Consider the following 16,847-nt stretch of genomic DNA (forward strand, 5'->3'; position numbering starts at 1 on the left):
GGTTCGAACCTGTAATAAAGATCCTTGCCGCTTGGCTTTGACTCCGGACTCTGGTGGTCTTCTCTGGGGAATAAGCGGTCTGGGCATAACAGTTTGAACCAAGGAACGCCCACCATGCCTCAAAGGAATGACACAAGTATCCATTCTAATGTCAAGCTTTGGCATACCGGCTCCCAGAAACTGCTCATCTTCTTGGAAATGGTTCACCTGTAAAGATTTCAGCAATTTTTGTAGGACATCTTGGGACACTTTCCAGCCTGTGCCCTTCATTTCAGTGAATCTGGTTAGCCAGAAGCTCCTGTCCAATTCGTAACTTTCTAGGTTGAAGGACTCCGGTGTACACATAGTTCTTGGGTCCCCGCTCGCCTCACAGCTCAGCCCCTCCCCTCCCTCTGCGGGTTGGCTGAATTCTTTATGGATCCACCAGCTCGCTTTGCGCCCTCCGCCTCCTCCTGAAAACGGGCTGCGGGCCGCTCCCACAATGCACCGGGCGCGGCCGGGCTTCCTTAACGTCGCTTGAATAAAAATGCCGCGCCCAGCGGCGGCTGGGGCCCGGCGCTTGGGCCCCGAGGGGGCTCACCTGGCTCGGCGCGGGCCTGCGGCGGCCGAGCCGCCGCGCTCCCCAATGTAGACGATTTTCAGTAACAACTGAGAGCAGACCCAGAAGTGAAGACCTAGATGACACTTTGGAACTTCTCATGTGCTGGGTTTTGTGTTTAAAGGCCATTCAACATAATGCAGCATATTTAAAACAAAGAAAGTAATTTTTAAATGCTTTACATTCATTTCTCTTTCAGACTTAATAAATGCTACTACTTTCAAATACACCAAGGAATAGAAGAATTTATATTTATTTTCCTGATGGTATTATAGGAAGGTATTTCAGATCATTAATAAGGGAAGCTAGGTACTTAAATGCCTTCCTCAAGCGTAAGGGGTTAATTTATCATTGGTAAGTTCGACTTGAGTATATCACAGTGGTTTGGATAATTAGATTATTGTCATAGTTTCTCAGTTACCATGAGAACTTACTTCTTTAAAAAATCAACTTTATCAAGGTATAATTTACATGAATAAAATGCACCCATTTTAAGCATACATTTAGATGAGTTTGACAAATGTGTACATCTGTGGAACTACCATCACCACAATCAGGATATGGAACATCCACATCACCCAGAAAGTTTCTTCATGTCCCTTTGAAGTCAACCCCCTCCCCTACAGACCCTAGGAAAACACTGATCTACTTTACACCACAGTAGATTAATTTTGTTTGTTGTAGAATTTGATATAAATTCAATTACAAAGTATGTACTCTTTTGTGTCTGACTTCTTTCACACAGTATCATGTTTTCAGGTTCATTTGTGTTGCATGTGTCAGTAGGTTACATTTAGGCTGCTCATAACTTTTGGTTATTATGAATAAAGCTACTATGAACATTTATGTACTGGTCTTTGTGAGAACATAGGTTTCATTTTTCTTGGGTAAGTACCTAAAAGTGAAATTGATGGGTTCTATGATAAGTGTATATTCAACTTTATAAGAAACTGTGAAATTGTTTGTCTAAAGTGGTTGCATCATTTTTTACTTTCACTGACACTTGCTGACACTTGGCATTATTATTCTTGTTAAAATAAGCAAAATAAGTAAAAAGCTGAAGATTCTAAAAAATCAACAACTCTTCTTGTATCTGTAAGAGGAGTGAGGACACAGGGAAAACTTCAAAATTGGAAAGACCAGCAGGGGAACACAGAGAATCACAATTTACTAGAATAGACACCCACAAACAGAAACCTCCATATTCTATTCTTAACAAGGCCTGTCCTCAGGAGAAACTATTTCATCAGACCCGAATCTGTTGGGATTTAATCAGAGCCTTAACCATCAAGGGGAAGAGAAATGCCCAACTCCAGTTTTCCACATGGAAAAGGAGAAATACCCAACTCCAACTTTTTTTACCCATCTTGTCTCACAGGGAGAGGGGAGAAAACTGAGAAGCACTGGTAAAGCTCATAGTTCAGGGGCACAGGCACCCTAAAAGACTGATAACTAATCATGGGAATATAGAAAACCACTTTGCCTTACTACCACATTATCAAAGACCTATTTACCCTGTACATCATTTTACGCCTCGTATCATGTCTACTTTTTAACAGAAAAATTATAAGGTATCCAAAAAGGCAACAAGTATGGTTTGAAGAGACTGACAAGCATCAGAACCAGAGTTAGATACATCAGAAATGTTGATATTTAACCAGGAATTAAAACAAATAATTACTAGTATGCTAAGAGCTTTAATGGATAAAGGAGACAACATGCAAGAACAGGTAAATAAGGTAAGCAGAGAGATGGAAATTCTAAGAAAGAGTAAAAAGATGTACTAGAGTTAAAGAAATACTGTAACAGAAATGAAAAATGCTTTTCATGGGCTTATTAGTAGACTGGATATTAGTAATCTGTGAACTTGAAGACATATGACAACAGAAACTCCCAAAACAGAAAAGCAAAAAGAAAAGAGACTGAAAAAACAGAACAGAATATCCAAGGACTGTAGGACAACTAAGAAAAGGTATACCATTTGTTTAATGCAAATACCAGATGGAGAAGAAAGAGAAAAGGAACAGAAGAAATACTGGAAGCAATAATGACGGAGAGTTTCTTTAAATTAATGTCAGATGCCAAACCATAGATCCAGGAATCTCAGAGAACATTAAGCAGGATAATTGCCAAACAAAATCTGGGCATTTTATATTCAAATTTCAGAGAATCAAAGATTTTTTAAAATTTTTGAAAGAAGCCAAAGAGGAAAAACACCTTACCTAGAGAGGAGCAAAGCTAAGAATTGTATCTATCTCCCCAAAAAGTATACAAGCAAGAAGAGAGCGGAGTGAAACATTTAAAGAGTTAAATAACAAAAACCATCAAAACTGAATTTTGTACCCTATAAAATTATTCCCAAAACTGAAAGAAAAATCAATAATTTCTCAGCAAAACAAAAATGAGGACATTTGCTGCAAATATACCTGCCTTGCAAGAAATGTTAAGAAAAGTTATTTAGAGAGAAGAAAAATTGTATAGGTCAGAAATTTAAATCGACATAAAGAAAGGAACAGCATGCAGGAATGTGTAAGTGAAAGTAGAAACTTTCATTTTACTTATTCTTAATTAATCTAACACAAAAATTTGTTCAAAATAATGCCAACAATGTATTCAATTTTATAGATATAAATTATATATGTTTACATATAAGTAAAATGAATGACAGCAATGAGGCAAGGGAGGGAAGGGAAGAATTGGAAATATCCTGTTATTACAAAGAACTGGTGACAGAGCAAGACCCTGTTTCAAAAAACAGTAAGAAAAAAAAAAAGAAATTGCATGATGCTGAAGTTGTGTAGTGTTTTTTTTAAATGGGCTTAGATTTGTTGTGAATGTATATTGCACACTTTAAGACAACCACTAAAAGAGAAAAAAAAAGAAACATGATGAAGCATGAATAATATGCTAAGAAAGGAGAGAAGATGGAATTATATAAAATGCTAAATTAAAACAATAAAAGGCAGAAAAACTATGAAGACAAAACTAAAAGAAAAATGGCAACAGATAGAAAATAGTAAAAATATAGTAGGTATTAATCCAACCATATTAATAATCACTTTAAGTGTCAATAGTCCAAATAAACCAATTAAATGGCAGGGATTGCCAAGCAGATTTTAAAAAAAGACCCAACTACACGTTGTCTGCAAGAATTCCACTTTAAATACAAAGAGATAATAGATTACAAGTAAAAGAAGGAAGATAAATATACCATGCTGATGTTAATTTAAAAAGTAAAAGTAGCTATATTAATTTCAGACAGAGCAGACTTCAGAGTAAGGAAAGTTATCAGGGATAAAGAGGGGCATTATATAATGATAAAGAGGTCAGTTCTGCAAGGAGATATGAAAACTTTAACGTATATGACATCAGATTGTCAAAATATGTGAGACAAAAACTGATAGAACTGCAAGGAAAAATAGATGAATTCACTCTTGCACTTAAAGACTTTAACACTCTGTCAGAAATGAACAGATCCAGAAGGCAGAAAATCAATAAGGACATAGTTTAACTCAACAGCCCCATCAGTCAACTGTATGTAATTGACATCTATAGACTACTACATCCAACAACAACAGTTTACACATTTTTCTTAAATTCACATGGAACATTTATCAAGATAGACAAAATTCTGGGCCATTGAAAACACACCTTAAGAAATTTAAAATTACAGAAATTAAAAAATGTTTGCCCTCAGACCACAGTGGAATTAAACTAGAAATTGATAACAAAAAGGTAGCTGGGAAATCCCAAAATACTTGGAGATTAAACAACATGTTTCTAAATAATACATGGCCAAAGAAAAAATTTCAAGAGAAGTTTAAAGATATTTTGAACTAAATGAAAATGAAAATACAATTTATCACAATTTGGGGAATGAAGTGAAAGCAGTGCTTAGAAGGAAATTTATAGCATTGAAAACATATATTAGAAAAAGGAAAGATTCAATAATCGAAGTCTCCACCTTAGGAAACTAGGAAAAGAATAGAAAACTAAATGCAAAGTAAGCAGAAATAGTAAAAACAAGTGCAGAAGTCAGTGAAATTTAAAACCCAGGAAATCAACAGAGAAAAACCATCAAACCCAGAAGCAAAAGGTCAGAAGCTGGATTTTTTTTAAAACATCAATACAATTGATAAGCCTCTAGCCAGGCTAATAAAAAAGAAGGAAGACACAAATATTAATATCAAAAATGAAAGAAGAAACATCATTACAGACCCCATAGACATTAAAATGATAATTAAAATGATAATAAATAAATATTATGATCAACTCTATACCCACAAAATTGATAACCTAGATGAAATAGACCCATCTATTGAAAGACACAAGTTTTCAAAATCCAAACATGAAGAAATAGACAATCTAGTCTATAGCTATTAAAGAAGTAAAGTCAATAATAATATTCTAAAAAAGAGAAATGGCTCATCTGTCATGAACCTACCATGACAGATGTGTTCACTGGTGAATTCTACCAAATATTTAAGAAGGAAATTACACCAATTTTCTGCAATCTCTTTCTAACGAGAGAAAGAGAATACTCTTTCTGTGAGACCAGCATTACCCTAAGACAAAAATCACACAGACATTACAAGAAAGGAAAACTGCAGACCAGTACCTCTCATGAATTTATAAATGCAAAACTCCTCAACAAAATATTAGCAAATTGAATTCAATAATTAAAAAAAGAAATATACAACATAACCAAGTGGAATTTATCCCATGAATGCAAGGCTGATTTAACATTTGAAAACCAATTAATGTAATTTATCACATCAAAAAGAAAAAGAAAAAAAATCACATGATCATATTAATAGGTTCAGAAAAAGCATTTGATAAAAATCTAACCCCCATTCATTATAAAAATTCTCAGCAAACTAGGAATAGAGTGGGAATTTCCTCAGCTTGGTAAAGAATAGCTATAAAAACCTATATCTGGCATTATACTTAATGGTGATTAAGATTGGGAATAAGGCAAGCATGTCCTCTTTCATCAGTGCTTTTCAATATTGTACTGGCAGTCCTTGCTAATGCAATTAAACAAGAAAAGAAAATAAATAACTGTTATAGAGATTGGGATTAAACAAATAAAATTTTCTTTGTTTGAGGATAACATGATTTCTTACATAAAAAATCTGAGAGTCAACAACAAAAACTCCTGGAACTAATAAATGATTATAGAAAGCTTGCAAAATACAAAGTTAATATACAAAAGTCAATTGCTTTCTTATATACCAGCAATGAACAAGAGGAATTTGAAATTAAAACCACATTGCCATTTATATCAGCATACCACAAAATGAGGTAGTTAGGTATAAATCTAACAAAATAGGTATAAGATTTATATGAAGTAAACTTTAAACTGTGGTAGATACTAAAAAAAGAACTTAAAAAATGGAGAGACATTTCATGCTCATGAATAGAAAGACTCAATATTATCAGCATATCAATTCTTTTCAACTTGATCTATAAGTTTAATGCAATCCCCATCAAAATCTCAGCAAGTTATTTTATGAATATCAGCAAACGCATTCTAAAGTTTATATGGAGAGGCAAAAGCCTCAAACAGTCAACTCAATATTGAAGGAGAAGAACAAAGTTAAAGGACTGACACTACTCAATTTCAAGACTTACTATACAGCTATGTATTCCAGACGGTATGGTGTTGTTGAAAAAACGGACAAATAGATAGACCAGTAGACAACAAAAGAGAGTCCAGAAATGGCTGAAAACTCCCCAAATTTGGGGAGAGAAATGGACATCTAGATTTTTAAGGTGCAAAAATCCCCAAATAGTTTGAACCAGAAAAGGAATACACTGAGACACAGTATAATTAAGTTGTCAAAAAAACAAAGATAGAGAAAATTTTGAAATCAGGAAGAAAAAATTGACTCACATCACGTACAAGGGAAGTACCATAGGACTATCAGACAATTTCTGAGCAGAAACTTTGCAGGCCAGGACAGAGTGGAATGATATATTCAAAGTGCTGAAAGGGGGAAAACTGTCAACAAAAAGTACTTTATCTGGCAAAGTTGTTCTTCAGAAATGAAAGAGAGATAAAGACTTTACCAAATAAACAAAAACTGGAGGCATTCAATACCATTAGACTTGACTTACAAGAAATAATAAAGGTGCCAGGTACAGTGGCTCATGCCTGTAGCCCCAGCACATTGTGAGTCTGAGGTAGGAGGATCACTTGAGCTTGGGAGATCAAGGCTACAATGAACTGTGATCATGCCACTGCACTTCACATGGGCAACAGAGTAAGACTGTCACAAAAATAATAGGAAAAAAATTGACCAGGTGTGGTGGCTCATGCCTGTAATCCCAGCACTTTGGGATGCTGAGGTGAGTGGATCACATGAGGTCAGGAGTTTGAGACCAACCTGGCAACATAGTGAAACCCCGTCTCTACTAAAAATACAAAAAACTTTATCCAGGGGCAGTGGCAGATGCCTATAATCCTAGCTACTCAGGAGACTGAGGCAAGAGAACTGCTTGAATCTGGGAGGCGGAGATTGCAGTGAGCTGAGATCATGCCACTGTACTCCAGTCTGGGCAACAGAGTGAGACTCCATCTCTTAAAAAAAAAAAAAAAAAAGGAAAAAAGTAATAAAGGAAGTTCTTCAAGCTGAAAAGAAAAGGATGCTAATTAAAAATGTAAAACCATGAAAGTACAAAGCTCATCAGCAAAAAAAAATAGTTAAATTCAGAATTCTGCAATATTGTAATTGTGCATAAACTACTTTCAACTCTAGTAAAAGAGTGAAAAGACAAATGTATTTTTGAAACTATACAATAATTTGTTAATGGATACATAATATTTAAAAATTTACATTGTAACATCAATAAGTTGAAATGTGTGTGGAAGGGAAGTACAGAATTTGTATACGCAATTGAAGTTGTTATCACCTTAAAATTGGTTGTTATAACTATAATGTTTTATGTAGCCTCATGGTAACCTGTAGTAGATACACAAAAGATTCAGAGAAAGAAATCAGAGCCTGTCACTGCAAAAAGTAATCAAATTGTAAGGGAAGACAGTAAGAGAGAATGAAAGGTACCAAGGAATTACAAAACAGTCAGAAAACAATTAAGAAAATGTCAATAGCAAATCCTTACCTATCAATAATTACTTTAAATATAAATGAATTAAATTCTTCACTCAAAAAACATAGAGTAGCTAGATGGATGGAAAAAAACCCACAAGATCCAAGTACATGCTGCCTGCAAGAGACTCGTTTTAGCTTTAAGAACATGCATAGACTGAAAGGTGAAAAAAATAGAAAATAAATTCCATGCAAATGGTAACCAAAAGAAAGTAGGGTGGCTAGACTTACATCAGAAAAAAGTAGCCTTTAAATAAAAAATTGTCACCAGAGACAATAGATCATCATAGAATGTTAAATGGGTCAACTCATCAAGAATATATAACAATTATAACTATGTCTGCACTAAACATAAGAACACTTAACTATATAAAACAAATAACTAAAAGGAAAAATAAACAGCAATATAGTAATAGTAGAATACTTTAATTCCTCACTCTCAACCATGGATAGATCAACCACATAGGAAAATTGATAAGCAAGCAGTGGATTTGAACACCATTGTATAATCAGTGGACCTAACGGACATATATAGGACATTTTATCCCACAGCAACAGAGTATACATTTTTCTCAAGTGCATATGGGACAGTCTCCAGGATAAATGATATGTTTCAAGAAGACTGAAATCATATCAAGTATCTTTCTGACCACAAGGGTAGGAGACTAGAAATCAGTAACAAGAGGAAAATTAGAAAATTCACAAATCCATGGAAATTAAGCAACATGCTCCTGAACGACCAATAGGTCAAAAAGAAATCAAAAGGGAAGTTGAAATTATCATGAGATAAACAAAATTGAAAACACAACAAACTGAAATACATGGATGCAGCAAAAGCAGTTCTAAAAGGAAAGCTTAGGCCAGGCACAGTAACTCACGCCTGTAATCCCAGCACTTTGGGAGATGGAGGCAGGTGGATCACCTGAGGTCAGGAGTTCAAGACTGGCCTGACCAACATGGTGAAACCCCATCTCTGCTAAAAATACAAAATTAGTTGGGCATGGTGGCACATGCTTGTAATCCCAGCTACTCAGGAGGCTGAGGCAGGAGAATCACTTGAATCCAGGAGGCAGAGGTGGTGATGAGCTGAGATTGTGCCATTGCATTCCAGCCTGGGCAACAAGAGTGAAACTCTGTCTCAAAAAAATAAATACATAAAAAATAAAAATAAAAAATAAAAGGAAAATTTATAGCTATAAATGCCTACATTTAAAAAGAAAGATATCAAATAAATCATCTAACTTTACACTTTAAGAAACTAGAAAAACAAGAACAAATCAAGCCCAAAGTTAGCAGAAGAAAGAAAATAATAAAGATTAGTGCTGAGATAAATAACATAAAAACAAAGAAACAACGAAAAAGATTAATAAAATGAAGAGTTAGTTTTAACAAAAATAAACAAAATTGATACACCTTTACCTAGACTAATCAAAAAAAGGGATGACTCAAATAAGTAAAAAGAACAAAGGAAAGAGGAGAAATTATAAATAATACCAAAGAAATACAAAAAAGACCACTATGAGCAGCTATATACCAATGAATTGTATAACCTAGAAGAAATGGATAAATTCTTAGAAACATGTGATCTATGGATGCTGAATCAGAATTATGAAAAAAATAGAAAGCCTGAACAGACCAATAACAAATTAGAAGATTGAATTGGTAATCAAACCTCCCAACAGGCCACAGCCCAGGAGTATAAGTCTTCACTGGTGAGTTCTACCAAAATTTAAAGAATACTTGATGCCAGTTGTTCTTCAATTCTCTTAAAAAATTGAAGAGGAGGAAACAGTTCCAACCTCATTTTATGAGGCCAGTATTATCCCTATAACAAAGCTAGATAAAGACATTACAAGAAAAGAAAAGTACAGGTCAATATCCCTGATGAACATAGATGCAAAAAATTTTGACAAAATACTAGCAAACCAAATTCAACAGCACATTAGAAGAATCATACACCATGATCAAGTGAGATTTATCCCCGTAATGCAAGGATGCTTCAACATACACAAATCAATAAATATGATACACCATATTAACAAAATGATGGATAAAAAGCATGATTATCTCAATACATGCATAAAAGTCATTGACAATATTCAACATCTTTTTATGATAAAACCTCTCAACAAATTGATATAAAAATAATGCACCTTAACATAAAAGGCCACACGTGTAAAACTCACAGATAATATTATATACTCAACTATGAAAAACTAAAAGCTTTTCCTTTAAGATCAAGAATAGGACAAGAGTGCTCACTCTCATCCATTCTATTCAACATAGTACTGGAAGTTCTCGCCAGATAAATTCGGCAAGGAAAAAAAATAAAAGGCATCCAAATCAGAAAGGAAGAAGTAAAATTATTCTGTTTACAGATAACATGATTTTATATACAGGAAATCCTAAAGACCATACCAAACAACTTTGGTATATAAAACTAAACTAAAATTAATAAATGAATTCAGTAAAGTTGCAGGATACAAAATCAGTTGCATTTCTATACATTAATGACAAAAATATCTGAAAAATATATAAAGAAAAGAATTCCATTTATAATAACATCAAAACATAAAATACTTACGAATAAATTTAATTAAGGAAATAAGAGATCTATGCACTGAAAACTATGATATATTGATGGAAGAAATTGATGAAGGCACAATTAAATTGAAAGATATCCCATGTTCATGGGTTGGAAGAATTAGTACTGTTACAATGCCCATACTACCCAAAGTTTTCTGTAGATTCATCAGAATCCCTATCAAAATTTCAATGGCATTATTTGGGCAGAAATAGAAAAAACAATTTTAAAGTTCATATGGAATCACAAAAGACCCTGAATAGCCAAAGAAATCTCAAGAAGGAACAAAACTGGAGGCATCATCACACTTCTTGCTTTCAAACTCTATTACAAACCTATAGTAGTAAAAGCAATATCTTACTGGCATAAAATCACTCAAAACAATAAAAAATAAAGTTACTCCATATTTATCCTGGAATAAATCCTGTCCATAGGCCCATGGAATACTCCTCAGAAATAAACTTATGCATATATGGTCAACTAATATTTGATAACGGTATCAAGAATAACAAGGGGAGAGGATGGTCTTTTCAACAAATGGTGTTGTGTTGAGAAAACTGTAATGTCCACATGTAAAAAAATGAAATTGGACCCCTATCTAATAACACTCACAAAAATTAACTCAAAATAGATTAAAGACTTAAACATAAGACCTGCAACTGTAAAACTCATAGACAAAAACATAGGAAAAAAGCTTCTTGACAATGATCTTGGCAATGATTTTTGGATATGATACCAAAAGCATAGGCAACAAAAGTAAAAATAAACAAGTGGAAATACATCAAACTAAAAGTTTCTGCACAGCAAAGGAAACAACTAAGTAAAAGGCCACCTATAAAATAGAAGAAAATATCTGCAAACCATATATCCAGTAAGGGGTTAATATCTAAAATACATAAAGAACTCATACAACTTGGTAAAAAAAAAAAAAAAATCAAAAACCAAAAAACAAAACAAAATAACAACAATACAAATGGCCAATAGGTACATGAAAAGGTGCTCAATATCACTGATCAACAGAGAAATGCAAATCAAAACCACAATGAGGTATGAGGTACTACCTCACATCTATTAATATGGCTACTATAAAAAAAGACAAGAGATACATGTGTTGATGAAGATGTGGAGAAAAGAGAACCTTGTGCACTGTTGGTGGGAATGTAAATTGGTATAGCCATTATGAAAACAGTATAGAGGTTTCTCAATAAATTAATAATAGAACTGTCATATGATCAAGCAATTCCACTCATGGAAATATATCCAAAGAAAATGAAATTTATATGTCAAATATAGATATCTATACTCCGATGCTCATTGCAGAATTATTCACACCAGTCAAGACAGGGAAACAACCTAAGTGTCTGTTCAGAGAGATGAATGAATTTTATATATACATGATGAAATATTATTTAGTCATAAAAAGGAATAAAATCCTATCATTTGGGGCAAATGAGAAGATGTTGGTCAAAGTGTACAAATGTTCAGTTATAAGATGAATAAATTTTGGAGATCTGATGTACAGTAGGTGACTATAGTTAACAATATATTGTAATTTGAAAATTTCTGAGTGTTGTAGATTTCAAGTGTTGTCACTACACAAACAAAAAATCATAATTCTGTGAAGTGATAGATGTGTTAATTAACCTGATTGTGGTAATTATCTCCCATCATATATGTATGTCAAATCATCACATTATACACCTTAAATATATACAATTTTATTCGTCAATTATACTTCAGTAAACTAGGTAAAAAAAACAAAAACAAAAAACAAAACAAAACAAAAAACAACTGGTTACTTGTAAACCAGCAAGCACCACGACCTCATCTAGGGCAAATTAAGTACCTCTGCAGCCAGGTGATGCTGTCTTGCGATAGAGTCCTTTGGCTTCTTCTGGATACCATCTTTCCCAGTAGATGTGATGATGGGTTGTCCTTTCCAGCCAGGTCACAAACAGCCACACTTAATGTTCCTCAAATACAGCGAGTGCATTTTTAGCTTCAAGTCTTATTCATGCCATTTCCTCCCTATCAAGAATAGCTTTATATCAGTCAGAATCCTGGCAACAGGATCACTACATAATTTTCAGGGCCCACTGAAAGAAGAAAATGCAGGACCTTTTGTTCAAATATATTAAGAATTCCAAGACTGTTGCAGAAGAGCATTAAACCAAGCATGGAGCCTTCCTGAGCATGGAGCCCCATGTGACTGCACAGGAAACAGATGGCACATTCACCTGGAATTTTGAGGTGACTTTTAAGGGATAATTTACAGAGATGTGTGCAAAGCTGAGAAATCAATAATGCATATTGAAGCACCAAGACATTAGCTAGCAGCAGCAGCAAACTTTTGCCACCCCAGGCCTGAAGGCACTCAGGAGAATAAGGAGTGGCCAGAACCTCATTGAGAGCTAAAGCAATAAATAAACAGCCACCGCCAAATAGATGTAGCTATAGAGAAACAAAACTACTGCCAGAATTATGGCAACACACAGAGTAAGTGGAGATATAATAACCTGTTATATCTCCCTTTACACCTTCAATGTCCAGGTAGTACCTATTATTGGCTGAGTCCAACCAGAAGCCAGAGGGCAAGGGAGCCCCTGGGTAAGATGGTTTCTGGACAGCCTCGTGGAGATGAAGAGAATAAAGAAAAATGGAGAATGAATCTGGAAGCAAACATTTTAACCAGCACGATTTTCAGCTGTTTTGCCTGTTTACACATTTTTCATTCTTTAGAAGAATTCTCATCAGCTTCAGCCACATGTTAGAATTATCTGGGGAGCTTTAAAAACTTTTATCACCTAGGTTCCAATCCTGGAGATTCTGGTTTAAATGATCTGGGGTACAGCTCGGATATCAGGATGTCTAAAGTCTTCCCAGGTGTTTCTGATGGGCAGTCAAGGTTGAACTTTAGAGTAGTGTTTCTCAATCTCAGCAGACTGACATTTTGGGCCAGATAATCTTTTGTTGTGGAGGGATGTCCTGTACATTGTAGAATGTGTCTTTCATCCACTAGATGCCAGTAGCTCTCCCAACCCCGCTTTGTGACCACCGGGAATATCTGCAGACATTGTCAAATGTCCCCTGGGAGCAATGTTGCTTGCCCCACCTCTGTTGAAAACCACTGCTTTAGAGCAGGAGTTCTCAAAGTGTGGTTCCTGCGCTGGCAGCGTCAGCAGAGCGCGTGGAGGTGAGGGTGAGAAGTTGTTAGAAATGCAAATTCTCAGCCCCCATCTCAGACTTAACTGCATAGAAAACTCTGGGGTGGGGCGCCAGACAATTCTGATGCATGCTCAAGTTAGAACCATTGCTTTAGAGCCTGAATTGAGTTTCTATTCTTCAGAAAGAAATTTAAAAAACAAAATCTGTGTCAGCTTTTACCTGTAAACTTGTACCTTTTATTTGAACTTCCAGGGTACTATTTTCTGTATTTCTCATGTTAACAATCACATGTTTGTTACCAAATCAGTAACTTCGACACTGGGTTATTTTAGGCAAGTTTTTTCTCCTTAACAAGATTTCGTGTTCTTCAAGAACAAGGACTGCCGAGACGACATTCAGCAGACTTCGCAGCCTTGTCATGCTTGGGGAGGGGGCAGAGGTCAGCTGGGGAAATGACTCCAGGAGAACCAAACTTAAATTCACTCATTTCCCAGGTAAGCACTTAGAAGTGTATCAGGGAAATGCTTCTCAGACTTTCACGTGCAAATAAATCTGGAGATGTTAAAATTGCAGATTGTGGGTCACAACATACCTTCAGTGGCAAGGTGCTTAAGTACTCACCAGTCAGTCACTTGCACCTAGCAAGTCAGACAGTTCAACAGTCAGAGACTACAGAACAACTGAGTGGTGCTAGAGGTTAAAACTTTCCTGAAAATGGCAAAGGGAGCTTCTAGATGGACCCAAAAGGATTCATAACCTTGTTAGCTGATTTCTTTTGGCAGTGAGTGGTCATCTTAATATAGTTTCGTTCTTGTAGCCTTTACTGATATTAAAGGAACTTTGTTCTTTGTACCTTCTAGTACCTTTCTGTCAACCACTGAGCCCTTGTAACAACTGTCAAAGTCTATATAGCATTTTTTTTGCTTTCTCTCAACTCCAATTTAGTGTTATATATTTGATTAATGCTTAATTAAATAGGTAAATAGGAGGGGGATCATGGCAGACGGGAGGCATGACTAGATCACAGCTCCAACGCGGACCGACAGAGCAGCGTTTGGAGGTTCACATTATGAATTTTTGCTCCAGAATGACTGCAGGAATAAATCAGAAACCCTGAGAGGAAACACCCTGAAGGAATCAGAATGCTCCTGTGGGACCCAGGAGACATCCCATATACTGTGAGTGTCCAAACTGTAGCACTGGGAAAGGGAGATCATCCACCCCCGAACACACACTGCCACTAGGGAAATGGAAGGCCTGGATTACAGAAGATTTTGACCTTACCTGGAGTTGAGTCAATTTAGAGAGCCGAGCTAAATACAGGGGTAGAGGAAACAGCAGGAAAAGCCGTGGGACCTCTGTGGGTCCCCTAGCAAGCCGTTTTTGCCTGGCCTTACGGGGGTCCTTTGGGAGGGCAGCCAGAGGTGATGGGAAAAGGCCACATGGAGAAGGAAATCTCCAGCAGAACTTTGTAACACTTTGAACTGATTGAGAAGCCTCCTGACCAGAACCTGGGGAGGGCGTGAATCCGGTGTGCAGACTCCACAGGCAGAGGAAGAAGGAAAGCCGTATTTGCTTCTGCAGCTGGGACGAGGCCCTGCTCACCCACTGCCTGGAAACAGACTTGATGTTGTTGCAGGGAGCATGGTGGGAGCGAGACTGGCCTTTTGGATTGTGTGGGAGCTGGGTGAGGCCTGTGACTGCTGGCTTTCCCCCACTTCCCCAACAACCTTCATGACACAGTAAAGGTAGTTGTAATCCTTCTAGAACCATAACTGCATTGACCTGGGAACCTCACCCCCATCCCCAACAGCAGCCTCAGCAAGACCCACCCAAGGAGAGTGTGAGCTCAGACATGCCTAGCCCTACCTCTACCCGGTGGTCCTTCCGTACCCACCAAAGACAAAGGGCATATACTCTTGGGAGTTCTAGGGCTCTGCCCACCACCTGTTCCTCTCCATACTACCACAGCTGATGCTTTCTGGAAACTGCCATCTCCTGGCAGTAGGCCAACCAGCACAAAATAGTGCATTAAACCACCAAAGCTAAGAACACTCACGGAGTCCATTTCACCCCCCTGCCATCAGAACAGGTGCAGTTATCCATGGATGAGAGACCCACAGACAGTTCACATCATAGGACTCCGTGTAGACAACCCCCAGTACCAGCCTAGAGCCTGGTAAACTTGCTGGGTGGCTAGATCCAAAAGCAAGAAAACGATCGCTACAGCTTGGCTCTCAGAAAGACACATCCATAGGAAAAGGGGGAGACTGCTACATCAGGAGAACACCCTGTGTTCTTTAACATCCCCCCAAAATCACACTAGCTCACCAGCAATGAACCCAAACCAAGAAGAAATCCCTGATTTACCTGAAAAAGAATTTAGGAGGTTAGTTATTAAGCTAATCAGGGAGGGACCAGAGAAAGGCTAAGCCCAATGCAAGGAAATCCAAAAAATGATATAAGAAGTGAAGGGAGAAATATTCAAGGAAATAGATGGAATAAATTTAAAAAGTTCAAAACTTCAGAAAATAATGGACACACTTCTAAAAGTGCAAAATGCTCTGGAAAGTCTTGACAAAAGCATTGAACAAGTAGAATAAAGAAATTCAGAGCCTGAAGACAAGGTTTTCAAATTAACCCAATCTAACAAAGAGAAAAGAGTAAGAAAATATGAACAAAGCTTCCAGGAAGTATAGGATTATGTTAAACAACCAAACCTAAGAATAATTGGTGTTCCTGAGGATGAATAGAAATCTAAAAGTTTGGAAAACATATTTGGGGAAATAATTGAGGAAAAATTCCCCAGCCTTGCTAGAGACCTAGATAGCCAAATATAAGAAGCACAAAAATACCTGGGAAATTCCTTGCAAAAAGATCATCACCTAGGCACATTGTTCTCAGGTTATCTAAAGTTAAGACAAAGGAAAGAATCCTAAGAACTGTGAGACAAAAGTACCAGATAACCTACAAAGGAAAGCCTATAAGATCAACAGCAGATTTCTCAGCAGAAATCCTACAAGCTATAAGGGATTGGGGTCCTATCTTCAGCCTCCTCAAACAAAACAATTATCAGTCAAGAATTTTGTATCCAGTGAAACTAAGCTTCATATATGAAGGAAAGACACAGTCTTTTTCAGACAAACAAATGCTTACAGAGTTCACCACTAACAAGCCACCACTACAAAGACTGCTGAAAGGAACTCTAAACCATGAAACAAATCCTGGAAACACATCAAAACAGAACCTCTTTAAAGCATAAATCTCACAGGAACTATAAAACAAAAATACAATTTAAAAAACAAAAACAGGCTGGCTGCGGTGGCTCATGCTTATAATCCCAGCACTTTGGGAGGCTGAGGTGAGAGGATCACGAGGTCAGGAGATC

The 16,847-nt window shown here is 36.5% G+C and overlaps 1 protein-coding gene across 2 annotated transcripts in view; it reads right to left on the reverse strand.

Moving 5' to 3' along the window:
- LOC105517431 (selenide, water dikinase 1-like) overlaps positions 1-617 on the reverse strand; it is a 7,086-nt gene extending 6,469 nt beyond the window's left edge. For both annotated transcript variants that reach the window (XM_011949966.1, XM_011949967.1), the window contains exon 1: positions 96-617. In XM_011949966.1, coding sequence (XP_011805356.1) covers positions 96-345 — 250 coding nt within the window. In that variant the 5' untranslated portion in view covers positions 346-617. The remainder of the gene's footprint in view (positions 1-95) is intronic.
- Between the last annotated feature and the right edge of the window lie 16,230 nt (positions 618-16,847).

The sequence above is a fragment of the Colobus angolensis genome, unplaced genomic scaffold (assembly GCF_000951035.1).
Source record: "Colobus angolensis palliatus isolate OR3802 unplaced genomic scaffold, Cang.pa_1.0 Scaffold30, whole genome shotgun sequence".
In the NCBI taxonomy this organism is placed as follows: Eukaryota; Metazoa; Chordata; class Mammalia; order Primates; family Cercopithecidae; genus Colobus; species Colobus angolensis.